The sequence below is a fragment of the Lithobates pipiens genome, unplaced genomic scaffold (assembly GCF_037356315.1).
Source record: "Lithobates pipiens isolate NorthernLeopardFrog02 unplaced genomic scaffold, aLitPip1_a1.2 Scaffold_10, whole genome shotgun sequence".
NCBI classification, from domain to species: Eukaryota; Metazoa; Chordata; class Amphibia; order Anura; family Ranidae; genus Lithobates; species Lithobates pipiens.
Genome location: NW_027507686.1, coordinates 122789875 through 122814479, shown reverse-complemented (window position 1 = coordinate 122814479; position 24605 = coordinate 122789875). Strand labels below are relative to the sequence as shown.

Sequence of the window (24605 nt, the reverse complement as noted above, 5' to 3'; positions counted from 1 at the left end):
GTATAATGATAGGCACTAATTTCTTATCATACAATGTGAAGGGACTGAATACCCCAACAAAGAGATACAAGATCCTAGCGGAGCTAAAACGATATGAAGCTGATGTAGTGGCTCTTCGGGAAACACATATCTCCCTTGCATCAAATATTAGACTATTTTCAAAGAATTTCCCTACTTGGTATTACAGCGACACATAATCTACAAGAAGTAGAGGGGTTGCTATAGGTTTCTCAAAAAAAGTGAGGTTCCAATTATTAGATAAAATGAGTGATGCGGAAGGGAGATATCTGTTCCTGAAGGGCACACTGGACGAAATGGAGTGTACGCTAGTCAATATCTATGCCCCTAATAGTAACCCTATCGGTTTCTTAAACAGAATATTAACCAAATTAACGGAATTCAAAAAGGGGTATGTGATCATGCTGGGAGATATACATTTTTGTCTGAATCCGGGAGTGGACAGTACGTCCGGGGCACAGAGGACGAGAAACGAACAGTTAAAAAATATTTTGCAAAAACGATATATTAGTCAATTGGTGGATGTATGGAGAATCATGAATCCGAAGGCCCAGGACTACTTGTTCTACTCAGCGGTTTATGGGACATACTCCCGCATTGATTACATACTCATAGATCATGGTTTGCTAGATTATGTGGTAGAAGCGGGTATTGAAGTGATTACCCTCTCGGATCATGCCCCAGTAAAATTAAGAATGAATATCGCGAGAAGCAGGACAAGTACCCAGTCGTGGTGGATAAATGAAGCCCTGCTACGCGATGAGGAGGATAGGGCCAAGGTTGGCAGACAAATTGAACAGTATTTTGCATTAAATGATACGACGGGAATAGCAGGTCACACATTATGGGATGCACACAAAGCATACATCAGGGGAATTTTGATAGCATTAGGGTAAAAAAATAAAATAAAATGAGGGCCGAGAATATTAAAGTATTAATGGAAGAGATACACAACTTGGAACAAGTGCATAAAAAAGGTCAGAATCAAAAGGAAATGGTGTATAAAAAATTAGTAAGTAAAAGGGTAGAACTAAAGGGCCTGATGGAACAAGAAACCAAGAGGATTTTCAAGGGCCTGGCCCGCGAACAATACCTATGGGGAGATAAGCCGAGTAAGTATCTAGCAAAGATGTTACAAAAAAAATAATAATAATTTTATCGGAAAAATGGTAGTATGATATATACAACGAAAGAAATCGCGGATACTTTTAGGAAATATTACGAGGGGATCTATTCAGATAGACATCAGGGGGCCCAGGATAAAGCTAGAGAGAAGAATATCTTGGCCTTTCTAAAAAAAAGTCATATTACCCAAAATAAGCATTCAAGACAGGGAGATTCTCGAGAGGCCAATAACGGAAGAGGAAATAAATAGGGCATTGATAAAATCAGCCCCGGGAAAATCTCCTGGACCAGACGGGTTTACAACGTTTTACTATAAAACATTTAGAGAAATTCTCACCCCAAAAATGTGTCAATATATGAATGGGTTGGGAGAGGAATATAAAATGAGTAGTGAAGGCCTAATGGCTACAATCGCCTTAATCCAAAAAAGAGGGGAAAGATCCAACACAATGTATAAGTTTCAGGCCGATCTCGTTGCTCAACACAGACACAAAATTATATGCAAAGGTCCTGGCAGAGCGGATGAGGGGTTTGATGACAACCTTAGTCCACCCAGACCAGGTTGGGTTTGTGCCAGGGCGGGAGGGAAGAGACAACGGGATAAGAACACTTCTCCTAATCCAACAGATGCGACGGGGGGGACCCCCAGTCTACTCTTGTCGACGGATGCACAGAAATCCTTGGACAGAGTGGACTGGGGGTTCATGTTTCACACAATAGAAAGGATGGGGATAGGCTGAAAATTAGCCAGAAGGTGAGAGTTTTATATAATCAGCCTACGGCAAGGATAAAAGTTAACGGACAGGAGTCATCCCATTTCAAAATGAAAAGGGGTACAAGGCAGGGGTGCCCATTGTCGCCCCTCCTGTTTGTGTTGTCGTTGGAACCCCTCTTGGCGTCAATCTGGGAAAACCCAGACATATTAGGTGTAAAAATCGGGAAGGAGGAACATAAACTCTCCGCATTCGCGGATGATATAATGTTTTACATTAGCAACCCAAAGAAGACTATGCCAAATGTAATAAGGATGCTAGAACAGTACGGGGACCTATCCAATTTTAAAATAAACCGGCTTAAATCTGAGATATTACACATCAATATCAATAGAGTTGAGGAGCACACACTCCACCGGGAATAGAGTTTCCCGTGGCAGAAGGAACTCAAGTATCTGGGAATCAAGTTGGCTAAGTCCGAGAAGAAACAGTACCGAATTAATTACATACCGTTATTAGACGAAATCCAAAAGATGCGGTAATAGACCATTATCGTGGCTAGGGTGTATAAATACAGTGAAGATGATAATATTTCCTAAAATTCTGTACCGGATTCAGATGCTACCGATAGCACTTCCCAACGTTTATCTCGTGAAATTAAAATCGGTACTAATGAAATTTATATGGAAGAACAAAAAACCCAGATTAGCCCTTGCCAGCTTGCGACAACCTAAAGATAGGGGTGGGTTGGCGATACCAGACGTACAGACTTATTATAACGCGGTCGTTCTGTCTAGAGTGAGTGAGTGGACAAAGAGGGAAAACACTGAAAAAAGGTGGGTAAACCTTGATCACGTAAGTTGTAAGGCACAATTAGGAAAGCAAATATGGAACCCCCCACACAAGAGGACAGTTTCCCTAGAAGGGAGTAATTTAACACGCAACACTTTTAGAATTTGGGATAAATTTTATAGGCAAGCAAATGGGAAATATAATTCACCTCTTATAGCATTAAAGGAAAATGAGTACTTTTTGTTAGGTTGTAAAGAGATAGGAGGAAATTGGATGAAGGAGGATGAACAATTAAAAGACGTAATTAAGGACGGGGTTTTAGAACCATTTCACGAAATTAAGCAAAAAACAGGTTTAATGGTGATTGATGGATGGAGATATGCTCAGCTCTCCCACTTTGTGGGAAAACTACCGCAGCCGCTTCGATCGGCTGGAGAACTGACCCCCTTGGAACAATTATGCATATCAAAGAACCCCCAGGGGCTTGTTTCAAGGTGGTATAAGTTGTTGTTATCAGGGGAGAGTCGGGAGTACCGCCATTCATCAAAAGTTGGGAAAGGGAATTGGGCACTCAAAAAGACAATGTAACGATAGGCAAAATATTTAAATTAGTGCATGGCGCTGCCGTAGATTCTAAAACGGCAGAGATGAGTTATAAATGTCTGTCGAGATGGTACTACACCCCAGAAAAGAACAGTAAACTCCAACCAGGAAGTCCAAGGGAATGTTGGCGTGGGTGTAAGGAGATGGGCACAATGGCTCACCTATTGTGGGGCTGTCCAAAGATTAAAAAATACTGGAATAAGATCCTACTTCACATTAAAGAGATAACTAAAATCGCGGTGGTTGCGGACCCCTGGGTAGTCTTATTTCATGGCATAAAGGGTGGGGTAAAAACAGTATAAGGAGTCCTTAATCCCGCATCTAATAAATGCGGGGTAAAAATGAATCCCTAAAAAATGGCAGGAGATGGAGGCGCCGTCAATATGGGATTGGGTTGATGCTGTAGAAGAGACCTATAAGATGGAACCTGAAACTTTTTTATGCTCTCTTATAGAAATATTAGTAGTTGCATTCTTTCACATTCAGCTATTGGGCTATATATTTTCACTAACATATGCTAACATACTGACACAATTGTAATCTAGCACCGATGAGATTTTAGGGGTAAAATCGCACCGAACGATATATAAGTTTGGTTACATTTTTCTGATACTTTTATGCTAATTCTCCCTTTCTTTCACTGGATGTTTTCTTCACGTTACATTGGTTTTTCACTATGATACTCTAGTGGGGAAACTGTTGGTAAACTCTAGCACTGATGCATTTTTGCGAATAATCGCAGCTAGTATTATTATTATTTTTTCTTTCGATATTCAGCTTCTTTCACAAGATTTATGGATGGTTTGTTTGGGATTATAAGAGACGTATCACACTCACTAGGGTGGGTTTGGAGACATACTATATAATCTGTGTGACTTACCGTAATAGCTTCTGGGTGGAGCTGGTCTTGTATTCCTTCCTGGTTTCAACAGTAATAGGAGTTTATAAGCTTTGGGTCTTTCTGGCTAAAGTTTTCATTTAGGTGGAATGAGAACCTGTTTGGGTTCATGTTAAATAGGTAGCGCCATTTTCCCCGGTCGTTATATTGTTTCTATAAGATGGAATGCTTATGTAATAGTCGGGAGGAGAGGAGTAACGAACACACCACCATGAAATGAGAGTTGGCAAGAATTAAAAAAAAAATGGTGCTTTACAGAAGGGTTAAGGTCGTAACGCTCACACGGGTGCAAATCTGGTAGAGAATGGTAACTTCGAGGTGGTGGTCTATGGGGTATGTGGGGGGGAGGGATGAGGTGAGGTGGTTGGAGGGGGAGGGGGATAAAAGGCCAGGGGATGTAGGAATAAGGCAGGAAGGCAATGTCAAGTTGTTAGAAAATATGGGTGACGATGGCATATTGTAACATGTTAAAAAAAGATTTCAAATAACACATTTTCAAAAGGGGGAAAAAAAAAAGCCACAATGATGTGAAGTGTATAAGAGGGATTCTGAGCGACAAGCTGATTTGGGTCCTTTGGATATTATGGGATTCACTGAGGTGGCAAAAAAAAAAAAATCTGGAAATCACGGCATTCTTTAGACAAACTGATTTTCTTTACACGCTGGCTTCAGTTAGATCTATTGAGTCTTGGATCGTTCAGGTAATTTAAAGCGCTTTTGTTGGAAAGGGCTTAACTCCTCCAGAGGCAGTGACTGCACACTCGACTTGGAGTATCTCAACCTCTTGAACAGCTTCTCGACATGTCGCTCCTGAAGTAATCTGTAGAGCGGCTTCCTGGTCATCTATCAGCACATTTGTGTCTCACTACTGTGTTGAACCAGCTGCTATGTCATCTGTTAATTTTGGATCTGCAAGCACTGTCGGATGTGTTAAATTTGTTTTCTTTGCTCAAGCATTTGCCCACCCAGGTGTGCATGGCGAGTTATTTCCCACACGTATGCTGCCATGGAGCCTGTCAGGAAAACTGACAATTTCCCATCAAATACCATCATTTTCCTTTCCAGATGGGCTCCAAGGCAGCAGGAATCCCTCCCAATGCTTGGAGTAGGCTAGTTAGGGAACATGGCTGGTAGTCTAGCGCAAAGATTTATGGGAGAGGTGTCCTATATGGTAGTTATGGAGGCGGAGCTAACCCACATGTATGCTGCCATGGAGCCTATCAGGAAAGAAAAATTACGGTAAGTATTTCATATATTTCCATTTATTTACCTTGTTTATGTACTAAATCCCAATTTCTAAGTACATTTTGTGTCATTACATGTGCATTCTCACCCAGTTCTCTATACTGAGGTGTGATCCAAATTATTCTACCCAACCGTGTATCACTCATTATATTCTCAGTTTGTACCCATCTTTTTTCATTTTTCTCCCTTGTCCACTACATTACTCGTGAGATTAACACTGCATTATAATATTTTTTAAAGTCTAGTATCTTTAGCCCAACTTGTGTTTTATCTCTCTTTAAAACCAATAGTGAAATTCTAGGTTTCCTATTCTGCCGAATGACATAGTTATTATATTTTTTAATGTTTTAAAATATGCGTTTTAAAATATGCGTTAGGGAAATGAATAGGCAACATTTTAAATTTGTACGCAACGTTCAGTACTTTTTACCATCTTTATGGGATTTAGTCGTCCTATCCATGAAAAGGGACCTAGTTGCTATTTTTCTTGTTTCCGTTTTTCTTTCATTTAATAGTGGGATATAGTTTACCTTGTATAATTTCCATGGGGATGATGTTAATCTTATTCCTAAATATTTTATTTCTTTTTTCCATCTAAATTTAAATTCTTGCTGTAGGCGCTGCTCTTCCTGTTTATTTACATTTATGTTTAAAATCTCTCATTTAGAAAGATTTATTTTTAATTTTGATAACTCTTCGTTGTATTTCAGCATTTTCATTAAATTGGGCATTGTAATCCTATAGTTAGAAATTTAAAATACATCATCAGTGAAAGTTGCTATTTTATGTTCCTCCTCTCCTATCTTAATCCCTCCTATATCTGTGTTATTCCTCATTATTGCCAGCAGGGGTTCTAGTGATAACACAAATAATAGTGGTGACAGGGGGCACCCCTGTCTTGTTCTGTTGAACATTTCAAAGGGGGAAGATAATGTCCCATTGACATTCACATTTGAAGTAGGATGCTTATATAATACTTTAATCCATTGGACCATCCTTGGGCCCATCCCCATGGCTTCCAAGGTATTATTCATCATGAATCCCCAGTCTACCATGTCAAACACTGTCAGGTCACCTTGAGGCGAGGTGACAGATGCACACCGTAGGGATCAGGGGTGCACCGCAAGGTTGTGGACCCTACGGCTGACTGCTGAAGACGGGAGACAGATCCCACTGGGGTTAGAGCGTAAGATTCCCTGGGGCGCGGAGTCTAAGAGCCAGCTGGTGTTCACCAGCGCCTCTAGTGGTGAGGATGGACTTGGCTGCAACTGGCTCCAGGTCGTGACCCCCAGGGTCCCCCAGCTCACACCCACAGTGGGCAACAGGAGGATAGGGATGGTGAGGGACAAAGGTCAAGGTCGGGCCCACAAGCAGACGGGAATAGTCGGAGACACACCAAAGGGTCAGGATCACAGGCAAACAGAGATAGTCAAAGACAAGCCAAAGTCGGTAACGGGAAACAACAGAATCGCACACGGCAGGTAACAGGAAGCTAACACACAAAGGAATACACAATGGTTGATCAGCACTGATGGCCTGCAGTGCACAGGTTAATATAGGGCTCGGGGTGGAGCCATGCTTAGAGGAGAGGTTATAAAAACCACCAGGTGGAAGTGGCTGGCCTCTAGTCTGAACACGTGGGGAAGTAAGCAAACACAGGAAGATCACTGCATAACCATGACAAACACTTTTTCTGCGTCAATGGACAGGAGTAGGCCTGGGGTCTTTTCCTCTCTAATTTTCTGAAGCAAGAGCAATGTTCTCACCCCATTGTCTCTCCCTTCTCTGCCTGGGATGAACCCAACCTGGTCCGCATGTACCAAATGGGTCATCACATCTTTCATCCTGATAGCTAATACTTTAGTTTTGTGTCTGTGTTCAACAAAGATATTGGTCTGTAACTTATACATAAGGTGCAAACTTTTCCCTCCTTTGGGAAGATTGTGATTGAGGTCAATAAGCCTTCTCTTCCCATCTCCTAATTTGTTCCCAGTCCATTATGAACATAATTTAGGTAATAAGTTTTCTTAAAATTTTTCATAATAGTAAATCGTGAACTCGTCAGGACCTGGACTTTTTCCCGATTCTGATTATTTTAAAGCCATATTAATCTCCACTTCTGTTTTGGGTTTTTCTAATATACTTAGCTTATTCTTGGTTACTTGAGGTAAACTTGCATTAAATATAAGGACTCACTTATATTTTCCAATCTTACAATTTCTTGTTGACCATTTTGTTTTATTGAATATAAAGACCCATAATAATACATCTGGAACACTTTTGCTATTTCTGTTATTGAGAATACCATCTTCCCAGTAATATCCTGTATTGATTACAATATCCAATTGATCCAATTGATGTTTCCCCATTTTATTTCCCCATGAATATCTTTCTTTTGCAATTCTATTAAATTCCCTTCTTATCTCCTGATCCCATAGGTCTTTTAGTTTGTTCCTTTTTATCACTAATGCCTGGAGCCACTCCCGTTCTCCCTTTTTTGTATGCCTCTGTTCTAGCTCATGGATTTCTTTTATTAATACTTCCATCTTTTTTTTTTTTTTCCTTCCTTTTTTTTTTTTCTTGATCCTATCTCTATCAGGATCCCCTAATATAGGCCTTATGGCCTCCGTTATCTCCTTTTGTATAATTTTATTTTCAAATATTGTTCTATTTCCTCTTTTATTTTCTCTTCCTTTTCTATACCCTGTATTCGTTCTTCATTTAATCTCCATGAGTTTACTTGTCTTTGGGCACCTGGTATCTTCATTTCCATACTAACCGGGGAATGGTCTGACAATGTTGTTTCAATATTCGTCTTAGTCACGAATTCCAGTAACCTTTGTTTGACCATTATGTAGTCGATCCTTGAGTACGTCACTTGCACAGGGGAGTAGAATGTGTAATCCTGTGTTTTAGGATGCTGCACTCTTCAAATGTCCAACATTTGACACTGATACAATTTATTTTTTATTATTTTCAACTGTACATTTCTAGTCCCCTGTGCCCACGACTTACTATCAATTTCTGTTTTGCAAAGAATAAAACCACTGCAAGATCACCTGTTAGGGTACAGAACTCTGTGTTGGTAAACAACACAGTTTCCTTCTGTGAATGACTGATGGGATAAGCAAATCCCAGCACAGCTGGGTGGTGGGTGCACGCCTTTCCCATATGCGCTGATCATGTGCCAGATACGTGATCCAGCGCACAGCGGACACTCTACTGCAGTAGATGTTCCTGGGGCGGTTTCTAAGTGGTTAAAGCAATGTTAAAACCCAAAACAAATGAATATATCGCAGCTTACCAATCATTAGATGTGGTAACTGCATTAGTTTTAATTTTTTAAAGTTGTTATAAAGGTTAAACTTTTCCCCTAAAATAAAAACAAAGAAGTAATATTTACCTGCTATGCGCAATAGTTTTACCTCCTCTTCTCAGGTCCCCTGGCAGTGCTCTCCACTTCTGTGAGTGTCCCGATAGCAAGCAAGTTTGACTCCACTCCCCGCTCCCTCCTCACAGGATTTGATTGACAGTGCCTAAATGCGTCACACATGTTTACACTTGTCAAACATTTTTTTTCTGGCAAAATTCTGCTTCTCTTGGACACACTGGCACTCCTCTAAATACCTATGTGTGCATGGACAATGTGCTAACATGCAGGGGCATTTAGAGGCAGAGAAAAAAAATGGCAAACGCCCCTAATAGCAACATTAAAAATGTCCAGTGTTCATGAGACCCCTGTGGACAGCAGCATTGTTAGTCTGGGGGGAGGGTAGTGTTACATGGACTAGCAGATTTAAATAAACAAACAAATTGAAGCCAAACTCTAGATAACACTTTTTAAGCAGTTACAGTAAACAGTTTTTTCCATTTGGGATAAAGATTTTTACATAAATTAATAAAACTTGAGTAGCCTAACTACTTCCTACAGATATTTCTTGCTCTCAAAATAAATGCATTAACCACTTGCTTACTGGGCACTTAAACCCCCCTCAGTCCCAGACCAATTTTTAGCTTTCAGTGCTCTCACATTTTTAATGACAATTACTCAGTCATGCAACACTGTAACCAAATGATTTTTTTGTCCTTTTCTTCATACAAATAGAGATTTCTTTTGGTGGTATTTGATCACCTCTCAGTTTTTTATTTTCTGCGCTATAAATGAAAAAAGACCGAAAATTTTGAAAAAAAAAGAATTTTTCTTCGTTTCTGTGACAAAATTTAGCAAATTAGCAATTTTTCTTCATAAATTTTGGCCACAATTTATACTACTACACATCTTTGGTAAAAATAACCCAAATTTTTGCATATTATATGATCTGTGTGAAATTTATAGAGTCTACAAGCTATGGTGCAAATCATAAAGATTTGCAAAAAAAGATCACATCTGATGTACTAAGGCCTGTCTCCATTCTTGAGACCCTAACAAGCCAGGAAAGTACAAATGCCCCCCAAATGACCCCTTTTTGGAAAGTAGACATTCCAATGTATTTAGTAAGAGGCATGGTGAGTTATTTTAAGTTGTCATTTTTTCCCACAATTCTTTGCAAAATTACGATTTTTTTTTCCCCACAAAATTTTCATTGTAATAGCTTATTTCTCCCACACGGAATGTGCATACCACAAATAACACCCAAAAATACATTCTCCTACTCCTCCTGAGTATAACGATACCACATGTGTGAGACTTTCGCACAGCCTGACCACATACAGAGGCCTAATTTTGAAGTAGCACCTTCAGGCATTCTAGGAGCATAAATTACACATTTCATTTCTCAACCACCTATTACAGTTTTGAAGGCCCTGGAACACCAGGGCAATGGAAACGTCCAGAAAATGACCCCATTTTGGAAAGCTAACACCCCAACGTATAATCTGTGAGGCATAATGAGTCTTTTCAATGGTTCATTTTTTTCCAGAAGTTTTCGGAAAATGTGGAAAAAAATGAAAAACGCATTTTTTTTTACACAAAGTTGTCCGTTTATAAGATATTTCCAACACATAGCATTTACATAGCAAAAACAGCACCCCAAAATACATTCTCCTACTCCTCCTGAGTATAACGATACCACATGTGTGAGACTTTTACACAGCCTGACCACATACAGAGGCCTAATTTTGAAGTAGCACCTTCAGGCATTCTAGGAGCATAAATTACACATTTCGTTTCTCAACCACCTATTACAGTTTTGAAGGCCCTGGAACACCAGAGCAATGGAAACGTCCAGAAAATGACCCCATTTTGGAAAGCTAACACCCCAACGTATAATCTATGAGGCATAATGAGTCTTTTCAATGGTTCATTTTTTTCCAGAAGTTTTTGGAAAATGTGGAAAAAAATGAAAACGCATTTTTTTTTACACAAAGTTGTCCGTTTATAAGATATTTCCAACGCATAGCATTTATATAGCAAAAATAACACCCCAAAATACATTCTACTACTCCTCCTGAGTATGGCAATACCACATGTGTGAGCCGTTTACACAGCCTGGCCACATACAGAGGCGCAACATGCAAGAAACACCGTCGGCGTTCCAGGGACACATAGCCTGCACATACCAAGAATTACACCCCCAAATACATTATGCTGAGCAAAGGGTAAAGAAAAGATTACCTGTGGTTTTAGAAGCGCAGTTGTCCACAGGAGGATATCACTGGTCCAGGCAGCAGGCAGGGACTTGGTCAGCAACAGCGAACACAGTTTTTCAGGCAGCAGGCAGGGATACTGTCCATATTACAGTCCAGGGTCAGTGCAGAGATGTCAGCAGTGCCAAAAATATTGGTCCTGGTAGTAGGCAGGTCCTTGTGGTGTGGTCAGTGCGGCATGATGGCAGTAAGTCCTACAGGCAGCAGACAGAAGTAGAGCCTCGTTCAGGACAGAATGGGGATAGGGGTAGAGGCTTCTCCCTCCCAAATCTCTTTGAAGCCTCCGAGTCTCCAGACCCTAATCTAGGAATAAGAAAACAAAGAAAATTGTTTTCTTCTTCCAGAAAAACTATACTGGAGCCCCTCACATATGCGAGACCCTGTGTTGAATCCCACTAGTCCAGTTGCAGAATACAAGATCAGTCCAAGAGGCAGGCAAATATCGTGGTCAAACAGTCCAAGGTCAGTTCCAGATCAGGCAGAGATATGTACAGAATCGTTAGACAGAAGCATGGTCGAATAACAGTCCAGGGTCAGTTCCAGATCAGGCAGAGGTATGTACAGAATCGTTAGGCAGAAGCATGGTCGAATAACAGTCCAGGGTCAGTTCCAGATCAGGCAGCGGTATGTACAGAATCGGCAGGCATAAGAGTGGTCAAATATTAAGCCAGGGTCAGTTACAGAGCAGGCAGTGGCATAAGGGGTGTGAAGGTGTATGAAGGCAGGAACTGAGGATTATGTTTACCATACTTCACTAAAAATGTATTGAAGTATGGTAACGCCGAAAACAGTCGCCTATGCAGAGGCCTGGTTGGGAAGGACATTGTGCACAATAATAAGATGTGTCTCTTCTGACTCCTGCTCTGGTACACACCTTACATCTTTTTTTACGTCTTTGGCCTGTTGGTTTGGGGGGGATTTTATCAGTGGCGCTCGGAGAGTCGACTAACAAAGTCTGATCGGATATTTTCTGGTGGGCCGTTTGGGAAAATAAGGGCAGTGAAAACTTCCTCCTGGTAGCCAAAGAAACGTTTGGGGTTTTGGGTGGCGTTGCGGTAAATGACATAGGAATTATAAATGGCCAATTGAAAAAAAAAAATTGCTACTTTTTTGTACCAATGGTATGTCCGTCTTGTGACAAGATATGGTTCCATCATTTGGTCATTGAAGTCGACTCCTCCCATGATCAAATTATATTCGGAAATGCATTTGGGTTTCTTTATGGGGCCATTCCTTCTGGGGATTTCCACAAAGGTATTGTTGTGGATAGAAGATAACATATACACATCCCTTCTGTCCCTCCACTTCGCTGCCAGAACCTCCTTGTTTCTCAGACTTGCGGTTTCTCCTTTTCGCAGCTTCTTGTTCACAAGACTTTAAGGAAAGCCCTTCCAATTCTTTTTTACGGTGCCACATGCTGGCGTCTTCTTCCGGTGAAGGTTGTGGAACAGGGGCAGAGATGTGTAGAAGTTATCTACATACAGGTGGTAGCCTTTATCCAGTAGGGGGTATATGAGGTCCCAAACAATTTTTCCGCTGGATCCCAAGTAGTCCGGACAATTAGGGTGCTGCAGCTGGGTGTCCTTCCCTTCGTACACCATGAATGAATATGTGTACTCTGTGGCTCGGTCGCATAATTTGTAGACCTTCACCCCATAGCGGGCCCTTTTGCTGGGCATAAATTGCTTCATTCTAAGCCTGCCGCTAAATTTAATAAGGGACTCATCCACACATATGTGTTGGTCCGGGGTAAACAATTTGGGGAATATTTCTGAAAAATAATTCAGTATTGGTCTAATTTTGTAAAGCCGGTCATAATTTGGATCATTTCGTGGAAGGCACTGGGAATTGTCACTGAAATGTAAGAACCTCAGGATGATCTGATACCTGGTTCTGGGCATTACCACGGAGAAGAGCGGTGAGTGGTGGAGGGGGTGGGTTGACCAGTAGGTACGTAATTGATTTTTTTTTTGTTGAGTCCCATATTAAATGTGAGGCCTAAAAAAACCTTGAACTCCTCCACCGTTAGGTCTCTCCATTCGTAGGGACGGGCATAATAAGAGGTCGGATTTTGAAAAATAAATTGTTGTGCATACAGGTTGCACTGGGCCACAATTGAGGACAACATATCCTCCGTAAAAATAAATTAAAAAAATCCATTGGGGTAAAATTCTCCATGTCCACCTGGACTCCGGGCTGGGCGGTGAAAGGGGGAACATTGGCCTCTCCTGAATTAGGAGGAAGCCACAAGGGGTTCTGAAGGGCGTAGGGAAGGCCAGCATGGCTCCTAACCCTTTGGGGCTGAGATGACACCCCACTGGTACTTGTCCTTTCTTGCTGGGGCACTGCGGTGCTTGTGGACGGCACTGCGGTGCTTGTGGACGGCACTGCGGTGCTGGTGGACGGCACTGCGGTGCTGGTGGACGGCACTGCGGTGCTGGTGGACGGCACTGCGGTGCTGGTGGACGGCACTGCGGTGCTGGTGGACGGCACTGCGGTGCTGGTGGACGGCACTGCGGTGTTGGTGGACGGCACTTCGGTGCTGGTGGACGGCACTGCCTCACTAGAACGCCTTTGTTTGATGGGCCGGATATCTTCCTCCTCGGATTCAGTCAGTGTTTTACTGCTGAGGACTGGCTCATAATTTACGTCGGCTTCAGAATCCGAATCTGAAAAGGAATCTAAAGAGGAGAGCTCCCCGTTGCTCTCGTCGGCCGTGGAAATAATTTGGTACGCCTCCTCAGCGGAAAAGACACGTTTAGCCATGGTAGCACTGATGGGCACTGATGAGGTGGCACAGATGTGCACTGATGAGGTGGCACAAATGTGCACTGATTATACAGATGGGTGCTTTTGAGGTGGCACAAATGGGCACTGATGGGTCGGCACAGATGTGCACTGATTTATTGCACAGATGTGCAGATTTATTGCACGGATGGGCACTGCTGAGGCGGCAGATGGGCACTGCTGAGTCGGCACAGATGGGCACTGCTGAGTCGGCACAGATGGGCACTGCTGAGTCGGCACAGATGGGCACTGCTGAGTCGGCACAGATGGGCACTGCTGAGTCGACACAGATGGGCACTGCTGAGTCGGCACACATGGGCACTGCTGAGTCGGCACAGATGGGCACTGCTGAGTCAGCAGATGGGCACTGATGGGTCGGCACAGATGTGCACTGATTTATTGCACAGATGTGCACTGATGAGGCAGCAGATGGGCACAGATGGGCACTGCTGAGGCAGCACAGATGGGCACTGCTGAGGCGGCACAGATGGGCACCGATTGGTACAGATGGGCATCGATTGGCACTGGCGGTGCACAGATGGGGCACTGGCGGTGCACAGGTGGGCACAGGTGGGGTAGAGATGGGCACTGGCAGGGTATATCTGGGCACTGGCTGGTATATCTGGCAACAGATGGCACAAAACAGTCAACTTTTTTTTAACTCACACTATCTCTCTCCTCACACGCTATCGCTGTGTGAGGAGACAGATTCGGCAATGGGTGATGATCTCATTTGTTTACATTTGAGATCATCACCCATTGGAGGCGGCGATCGCGCTGTAAACGGCTGCTGTGATTGGCCGTTTACAGCGATCTGTGATTCACTGTTTCCAGGGGACACGGCCAACACAGATTTTCCCCGATGCGCGCTCCCGGGAGCGCGCGGGGATCTCTTAAAGGGGACGACGTCAATAGACGTAGTCCCGGAAATTGAGATCCGCGCTGTAGCCGTCATTTGACTATAGCGCGGATCTCAAGTGGTTAAAAACCATATTGTGTAGATTGTATCAAAATAATTGTATCAAAACTTAGAATTATTGTAGATTATTGTAGTTTAACTGCTTCAGCCCCGGAGGATTTTACCCCCTTCCTGACAATTGCGCGGTCATACGACATTGTACCCAAACAAAATTGACATTATTTTTCCCACAAATAGAGCTTTTTTTTGGTGGTATTTGATCGCCTCTGCGGTTTTTAATTTTTTCCGCTATAAACAAAAAAAGCGGCAATTTTTTAACAAAAGCAATATTTTTTACTTATTGCTATAATAAATATCCCCCAAAAATATATATATATAAAAAAAAAAAATCCTCAGCTTAGGCCAATATGTATTCTTCTACATATTTTTGGTAAAAAATAGTTGCGATAGGCATATATTGATTGGGTTGTGCAAAAGTTACAGCGTCTACAAAATAGGGGATAGTTTTATGGCATTTTGTTTTTACTAGTAATATCGGTGATCTGCGATATTATGGCAGACACATCGGACAATTTTGACACATTTTTGACACCTTTGGCATTTATACAGCAATCAGTGCTATAAAAATGCATTGATTACTCTAGAAATGTCACTGGCAGGGAAGGGGTTAACAGTAGGGGGCGATCAAGGGCTTAATTGTGTTCCCTAGTCAATTAACCTATCAGCATGTCTTTGGACTGTGAGAGGAAACCCACTCAGGCACAGGGAGAACATGCAAACTCCAGGCAGGTAGTGTCGTGGTTGGGATTAGAACCGGTGACCCTAGGCAGGTGGAAGTGCTAACCCCTTAGCAGCTGTGCTTAGGGCATACATTTAAATTTTCTCCCTTTATATTAACCACTTCCGGACCGCTCACTGCAGTTTTACATTGCTACTTTGAAGAGGAATGCCGTTTTTATGGAAGCAGCTAGCTACCATAACCCCAGTATTCTCTTCAAGAGCGGGCGGTCCACTTCAAGATAAAAGTGGTCTCTGCGGTGGATTCGCCAGGAGATCATTTCTATCGGCGGCTTACTGGGGCCCACAGTAGCGGCAGAGGCGATCGGATCCTCTCCCTAGCCTGACATGGAGATGAGTGAGGGAATGACCTGACCCCCACTCGTCTGCATATCATTGCAGAGCGGATGCGATGTCAAAACGTCACTTCTGCCCAATGCTATTAAAGAGACATTACATTTTTTTTTTTTTTTTTTTTTTTATGAAATTACGTTTATTAATTTTTTTATTGCATTTTAGTGTAAATATGAGATCTGAGGTCTTTTTGATTCCATATCTTAATTTAACCACTTAACAACCGCCCTATAGCCAAATGACGGCTACAGGGCGGTTTCTTATCTCTGGGAGGCCGTCATATGACGTCCTCCCAGAATTCCGCTCTCGCGCGCCCCCTGGGGCAAGCACTCGAGAGCATCCGTGACCACCGGGTCCACAGGACCCGGCGCATCACGGTAAACGGCCGCTCATAGCGGCCGTTTACCACGTGATCGCTCCGTCAAATGACGGAGCGATCACTTGTAAACAAACCGGCGTCATGTTATGACGCCGGTTCCTCCCTCCCCCTCTCTGTACCTATCGGAACAGCGGAGGGGAAGTGATCGGTGTCAGCAGCGATGTGGGCTGCATCTGCAGTGCCCACATCGCTGCTCACCGAAAATTAACCCCTCAATTCCCTGACATTACTCTGCAATACCCTGCCATTACTCTGCATTACTCTGCAATACCATGCAACACTCTGCAATACTCTGCATTACTCTGCAATATTCTGCATTACTCTGCAATACCCTGCAATACTCTGCATTACTCTGAAATACCCTGCAACACTCTGCAATACTCTGCAATACTCTGCAATACACTGCAATACTCTGCATTACACTGCAATACTCTGCATTACTCTGCAATACCCTGCAATACTCTGCAATACCCTGCAATACTCTGCAATACCCTGCAATACTCTGCATTACTCTGCAATACCCTGCAACACTCTGCAATACCCTGCAACACCCGCCAACACTCTGCAATGCTCTGCAACACCCGCCAATACCCTGCAACACTCTGAAATGCTCTGCAACACTCTGCAATGCTCTGCAACACCCGCCAATACCCTGCAACACTCTGAAATGCTCTGCAACACTCTGCAATGCTCTGCAACACCCGCCAATACCCTGCAACACTCTGCAATGCTCTGCAACACCCGCCAATACTGTGCAACACTGCAATGCTCTGCAACACCCTCCAATATCCTGCAATGCTCTGCAACGCAATACTCTGAGATACCCAGCCATACCCAGCCATAGTCGGTGATACCCTGCAATACCCAGCCATAGACACCCCCCCTCCCGCTGCCCTCCGGTGCTTCTACCAACTCGCCAATACGATCAAATCCAGAATCTTTTTTTTTTTTTTCAGGCTTCCCAGCTTATTGACCCCATATCTCACTGTAAAGAGGACCTGTCATGCCATATTCCTATTACAAGGGATGTTTACATTCCTTGTAATAGGAATAAAAGTGATCAAAAAATTTTTTGGGGGGGAAAAAAATGTCAAACTAAAATAAATAAAGTAAAATGAGCAATACAATTAAATTTTTTTTTTTAAAGCGCCCCTGTCCCTATGTGCTCGCATGCAGAAGCGAATGCATACGTAAGTCCCGCCCACATATGAAAACGGTGCTCAAACCACACATGTGAGGTATCGCTGCGAACTTGCGAGCGAGAGCAATAATTCTAGCCCTAGACCTCCTCGGTAACTCAAAACATATAACCAGTAAAAAAAAAATTAAATCGTCGCTTATGGGGATTTTTAAATAGCGACGTTTGGCGCCATTCCACGAGCCTGTGCAATTTTGAAGAGTGACATGTTAGGTATCGATTTACTCAGTGTAACTTCATCTTTCACATTATGCAAAAATTGGGCTAACTTTACTGTGTTTTTTTTTTTTTTTTTAAGCACAAAACGAAAAATTGCTGCGCAAATACCGTGCGAGATAAAAAGTTGCAACGACCACCATTGTATTCTCCAGGGTGTTTGCTAAAAAAAACATATATATAATGTTTTGGGATTCTATGTAATTTTCTAGCAAATAAATGATGATTTTTACATGTAGGAGAGAAATGTCAGAATTGTCCTGGGTGCTCCAGAACGCCTGATGGTGCTCCATGCATGTTGGGCCTCTGTATGTGGCCACACTGTGTAAAAGTCTCACACATGTGGTATCGCCGTACTCGGGAGTAATAGCAGAATGTGTTTGGGGGTGTAATTTGTGGTATGCATATGCTGTGTGAGAAATAAACTGATAATATGACAATTTTGTGAAAAAAAAAAAAAAAGTAAAAAAAATCTTGATTTTGCAAAGAATTGTGGGAAAAAATGACAACTTCAAAAAACTCATCATGCCTCTTACTAAATACCTTGGAATGTCTTCTTTCCAAAAAGGGGTCATTTGGGGGGTATTTGTACTTTTCTGGCATGTTAGGGTCTCAAGAATTCAAATAGGCCGTCAGTACTTCAGGTGTGATCAATTTTCAGATATTGGCACCATAGCTTGTGGACTCTATAACTTTCACAAAGACCAAATAATATCCACCAATTTGTACTTATTTTTACCAAAGATATGTAGTAGTATAAATTTTGGCCAAAATTTATGAAGAAAAAATTACTAATCTGCTAAATTTTATAACAGAAACAAAGAAAAATTCATTTTTTTACCGAATTTTCTGTATTTTTTCTTTTATAGCACAAAAAATAAAAAACCCAGCGGTGATTAAATACCACCAAAAGAAAGCTCCATTTGTGTGAAAAAAAGGACAAAAATGTCATATAGGTCCAGTGTTGCATGACTGAGTAATTGTCATTCAAAATGTGAGAGCACCGAAAGCTGAAAATTGGTCTGGTTATTAAGGGTGTTTAAGTGCCCAGTGGTCAAGTGGTTAACGACCGCCGCATGCCATTGTACGTCATCACAATGGCATGTATAGGCACAAGCACGTACATGTACGTGCTTGCCTTCCAGCGGATGGGGGGTCTGATCAAACCCCTCCCGCTGGATGCGGCGGTCCGGTTCGCTTCAGGACCGATCCAGGATGAGGGGATGGCCGTTGGTTTCTGGCCATCCCCTCTCGATCGCTCCTGGCGAATGAGAAGCTTCCTCCCACTGTGTATTGTATACACAGGCAGGGAGGAAGTGATGTCATTCTCCTCGGGGCGGTCTTATTGACCGGACTACGAGGAGAGGACACAGTAAGTCTGCACCAAACACTACACTGACACCAACTAACACACAGGCACACAAACCCCCCCCCCCCGATCACCCCCCCCCCCCCGATCGCCCCCTGCCACCCCCAGTCACAGTGTCACTAATTGCAGTGATCATTTATTTACTGATCACTGCATTCAGTGTCAGTTTTAAAAGTAAAAACTGTCAGGGCAGTTAGTGTTAGGTCCAGGGTAGCCCCCTACCACCCCCCAATAAAGGTTTAACCCCCTGATTGCCCCTAGAGTTAACCCTTTCACCCCCTTTTGCCAGTGTCACTAAGCGATCATTTTTCTGATCGCTGCATTAGGCCGCGTACACACGGGCGGACTGTTCGCCCAACTAAGTTCGTCAAACAATCCGACAAACAGTCCGTTCAAAATTTGCATGAACGGACTTGACCACACACGATGTGCAGACAGTCCGCTGAAAGCGTGCGCGATGACGTCTACAGCACGTACGACGGGACTAGAAAAACGACGTCCTATACACTGCAATGCAACCTTCGGCCGTGTAAATCCTTTCTGAGCATGCGCCATACTTAGTCCGTCCAACTTGCCTACACACGAGCGGACTGTCCGCTGAAACCAAGTTTGGACGGACAAAATCAAGTTTGGACGGACTGTCTTACGGAAATTCCGTAAGACTTTGTTCGTCAGACTGTCCGCTGAAACAGTCCGCTGAAGCCCACACACGAGCGGATTGTCCGCTGAAACACTGTTCAGCGGACTAAGTTGGGCGAACAGTCCGCCCGTGTGTACGCGGCCTCAGTGTCGCTAGGTAGCTAGTTATTTTTTTAGGTTCACCGCCATGTTTTTATAGCGCTAGGTACCCCGATATACTACCCAATAATGCTTTTAACCCCCTGATTGCCCCTAGTTAACCCTTTCACCCCCTTTTGCCAGTGTCACTAAGCGATAGTTTTTCTGATCGCTGCATTAGTGCCACTGGTGCCGCTAAGTAGCTAGTTATTTTTTTAGGTTCACTGCCAGGTTTTTATAGTGCTAGGTACCCCGATATACTACCCAATAATGGTTTTAACCCCCTGATTGCCCCTAGTTAACCCTTTCACCCCCTTTTGCCAGTGTCACTAAGCGATCATTTTTCTGATCGCTGCATTAGTGTCGCTAGGTAGCTAGTTATTTTTTTAGGTTCACCACCAGGTTTTTATAGCACTAGGTACCCCCATATACTACCCAATAATGGTTTTAACCCCCTGATTGCCCCTAGTTAACCCTTTCACCAGCAATCAGCGTATAAGTGTCACTGGTGACGCTGGTTAGCCAGTTAGTTATTTAGGTTCCCCGTCAGATTTTTATATAGCGCCAGGGACCCCCATATACTACCTAATAAAAATTTGAACCCCCTGATTGCCCCTAGTTAACCCTTTCACCAGTGATCACCGTATAAGTGTTACGGGTGACTCTGGTTAGTTAGTTTGCTTTTTATAGCATCAGGGCACCCACCATTTATTACCCAATAAAGGTTTAACCCCCTGATCACCCGGCGGGTGATATCAATTAGGTTTTAGGGTCAGGGTCTGCGTCGCCCCAGGCAGCGCTAGGTTAGTGCCAGTACCGCTAACACCCACGCGCAAAGCATACACCTCCCGTAGTGGTATAGAATCTGAACAGATCAATATCTGATCTGATCAGATCTATACTAGCGTCCCCAGCAGTTTAGGGTTCCAAAAAACCGCATTGTTAGCGGGATCAGCCCAGATACCTGCTAGCACCTGCGTTTTTCCCCTCCGCCCAGCCCACCCAAGTGCAGTATCGATCGATCACTGTCACTTACAAAACACTAAACACATAACTACAGCGATCGCAGAGTCAGGCCTGATCCCTGCGATCGCTAACAGTTTTTTTTGGTAGCGTTTTATATTTAAATCCGGAAGGCAGTGCTTGGTTTTCGGGGTCCAGTACGTGGCTAGGCTCCCAAAAAGTCCCCCACATGTGGTATCCCCGTACTCGGGAGAAGCAGCAGAATTTATTTTGGGGTGTAATTTGACTTATGCCCATAGCATGTGTGAGCAATATATCATTTAGTGACAACTTTGTGCAAAAAAAAAATAAAAAAATTGTAATATTCCTGCAACTTGTGCCAAAATATAAAATATTTCATGGACTTAACATGCCTCTCAGTAAATAGCTTGGGGTGTCTACTTTCCAAAATGGGGTCATTTGGGGGGGTTTTGTGTTATTTTGGCATTTTATGGCCTTCGAAATTGTGATAGGTAGTGAGGAGTGAAATCAAAAATTTGCACCCTTAGAAACCCTGAAGGCAGTGATTGGTTTTCGGGGTGCCGTACGCAGCTAGACTCCCAAAAAGTCCCACACATGTGGTATCCCCGTACTCAGGAGAAGCAGCAGAATATATTTTGGGGTGCAATTCCACATATAACTATGGCATGTGTGAGCAATATATCATTTAGTGACAACTTTTTGTAAACTTTTTTTTTTTGTGTCATTATTCAATCACTTGGGGCAAAAAAAAATATTCAATGGGCTCAACATGCCCCTCAGCAATTTCCTTGGGGTGTCTACTTTCCAAAATGGGGTCATTTAGGGGGGTTTTGTGTTATTTTGGCATTTTATGGCCTTCGAAACTGTGATAAGTAGTGAGGAATGAAATCAAAAATTTGCACCCTTAGAAACCCTGAAGGCAGTGATTGGTTTTCGGGGTGCCGTAAGCAGCTAGACTCCCAAAAAGTCCCACATATGTGGTATCCCCGTACTCAGGAGAAGCAGCAAATTTCGTTTAGGTACACCATTGCATGACCGCGCAATTAATTGTAAAAAGACCTCTGGTCCTTAGGCTGTTAATTGGTCCGGGGCTGAAGTGGTTAAGAGGTCCTGTCATGCTTTTGTTCTATTACAAGGGATGTTTACACTCCTTGTAATAGGAATAAAAGTGACCCAATTTTTTTTTTTTTTCAAAGAAAACAGTGAAAAAATGTCAAATAAAAGGTAAAATAAATAATAATAAAAAGTTTTTAAACGCGCACTGTCCTGCTGAGCTTGCTTGCAGAAGCAAACGCATACGTGAGCAGCGCCCGCATTTGAAAACTGTGTTCAAACCATACATGTGAGGTATCTCCGCGATTGTTAGAGCCCTAGACCTCCTCTGTAAATCAAAACATGCAACCTGTAGATTTTTTTTTTAAATGTTGCCAGTGGAGATTTTTAAGCGTAAAAGTTTGTCACCATTCCACGAGCGGGCGCAAATTTGAAGCGTGACATGTTGGGTATCAATTTACTCGGCATAACATTATCTTTCACAATATAAAAAAAATTAGCTAACTTTACAGATGTCTTATTGTTTAATTAAAAATAGTGTTTTTTCCCAAAAAAAGTGCGCTTGTAAGACTGCTGCGCGGTGCATTAAAAGGATTGCAAAAACTGTCATTTTATTTCTAGAGTGTTAGAAAAAAAAAATGAAAAAAAAAAAAAAAAAAATATATATATATATATATATATATATATATATATATACAGTATATATATATATATATATATATATATATATATATATATATATATATAATGTTTGTGGGTTCTAAGTAATTTTCTAGCAAAAAATAATGTTTTTAACTTGTAAACACCAAATCTCAGAAAGAGACTTTGTCCTTAAGTGGTTAAAGCAGTAACACACCTAAAGATGCACGTTATATTGTTGTGTCTGTCATAATGTGTGATAAACTTTTTAAGCGAAACATTAAAGTGGGAACTACTTTGCTAATTTCTTTTGAAGATTTTATAAAAGTTTTAAATTGAACTAATTTTTCTTTTTTAATATACCGGAGTGTGTGTGTGTGTATATATATTTATATATATATATATATATATATTTATATATATATATATATATATATATATATATATATATATATATATTATGCCGTAATTTCTAGTACACGTTATTTCATATGTATTTCATCAATGATTATGAAATCCTGCAGCCACATAAATACAGTCTACTGTAATTTTCAGGGAATCATACATTTTGGAACACTGTAAAAAAAATATCAGTAGGCCCTTTTTGGGAACACTGTAGTGATGGGAAAGAGTCATTTGCTTCTCAGAACTGGATTAATTCATTTAAGGTGTAGAAACCACAGTTTTTATGGCTTTTTGCCAATATTAAAGACATTAGTTTGGCATGTGTCATTGTGACAGATATTTTATTTAGGTGGAATCATGATTGGCACATACTTGGTAGTAATGTTTTAGTATTTTGTTTAAAAGAAAACCTGTTCTGAAAGAATATAGAGGCTGTCATTGCTGACCCTTCTTTCTGAAATTTGTAGTTGTCTGGATTTCATAACGATCCAATGCCTTCAATACTATCAGGCAATGACAAGTATACAGATAAGTTCTGATGTGAATGTTTTTTTCTGGGATTTTGGCTCTAAACAAGCAAAGACATCCAGGCAATTTGTTTTTCTAGAGGGAGGTTAGAATGTCAGCTCTCCTTTTTTGTTTTAGCACAGGTTTTTTTTTAAATTCTACAATCTTTTATTCTACAATACCTGCATTTTTTTTTTTTTAGGTATATATTTTCACACACTTGTTCAGAGTATGGTTGATTGGGGATACACGCGTGATGCTGATGTAAAAGGTGCTCCTTATGACTGGCGAAAAGCTCCAAGTAAGTTTGAATTTCTTTCTTTTTACTTTTACACGTAAATACAAACAAAATGACATGTTTTGATATATGTTGTGCATAGCTAAAGTGCAAATATTTCTTACATTAGAAGCCATAATGTCCCAGACATGGTTAAATAAGAGTTCATGTTCCTTCTAGTAGACATGGTGATGGAGACCTTTCTGTTGCTGAAAGTTGGTTTACAAATGAAAGATTTATGCCAAGCAACTTTTCTTATCATACATCACAGGACACAGAGCCATAGTAATTACTATGTGGGTTATAGGCCACCTTCAGGTTATGGACACTGGCATGCCCTAAGACAAAAAGTCCACTCCCTATATAACCCCTCCCACTACTGGGAGTACCCCAGTTTTTTTGCCAGTGTCTAAGGTGTTAGTCACAAGTGAAAATGTGCTGTGCTGTGCTCCACTGGAGCAATCCTTGCTGGGGCTAGCCATGCAGTGGAGACCACTGATCGGATTGACTCCATGTGAAAAGAACGGATATTCAAAAACCGCTTTAGATCTTTGAGATCTAAAATGGGTCTGACATCTCCTTTTGGTTTTGGTACCATAAAAAGGTTTGAATAAAATCCTAATCCTCGCTCTTCCATGGGGACCACCAATATCACTTTTTGAGACAAGAGATGATCCAAAGCTTAAAAGAGAGACATCTTTTTTTTCTGGGTGCATTCCACCAGGGCTGTTAGTGTTTCCTGGGCAATGCATCACCAAGCCTCCATGGCTCAAATCAGCAAGGCCGCAACTTGGTCTTCAGTCCATACATTTACCAGGTTCTATCAAATAGATGTAAAAGGTCATGAGGATATTGCCTTTGGGCGCAGTGAACTGCAAGCTGCAGTATACGTCCTCTAGTCTCTTAGTTCCCTACTTTTGTTGC

The 24605-nt window shown here is 42.0% G+C and overlaps 1 protein-coding gene across 2 annotated transcripts in view; it reads left to right on the top strand.

The window, feature by feature from the left end:
- The window catches only part of PLA2G15 (phospholipase A2 group XV), a 281014-nt gene that overhangs the window by 217502 nt on the left and 38907 nt on the right, over nt 1–24605 (top strand). For both annotated transcript variants that reach the window (XM_077457913.1, XM_077457905.1), the window contains exon 4: nt 23607–23705. In XM_077457913.1, the coding sequence (XP_077314039.1) occupies nt 23607–23705 (99 nt within the window). The remainder of the gene's footprint in view (nt 1–23606; nt 23706–24605) is intronic.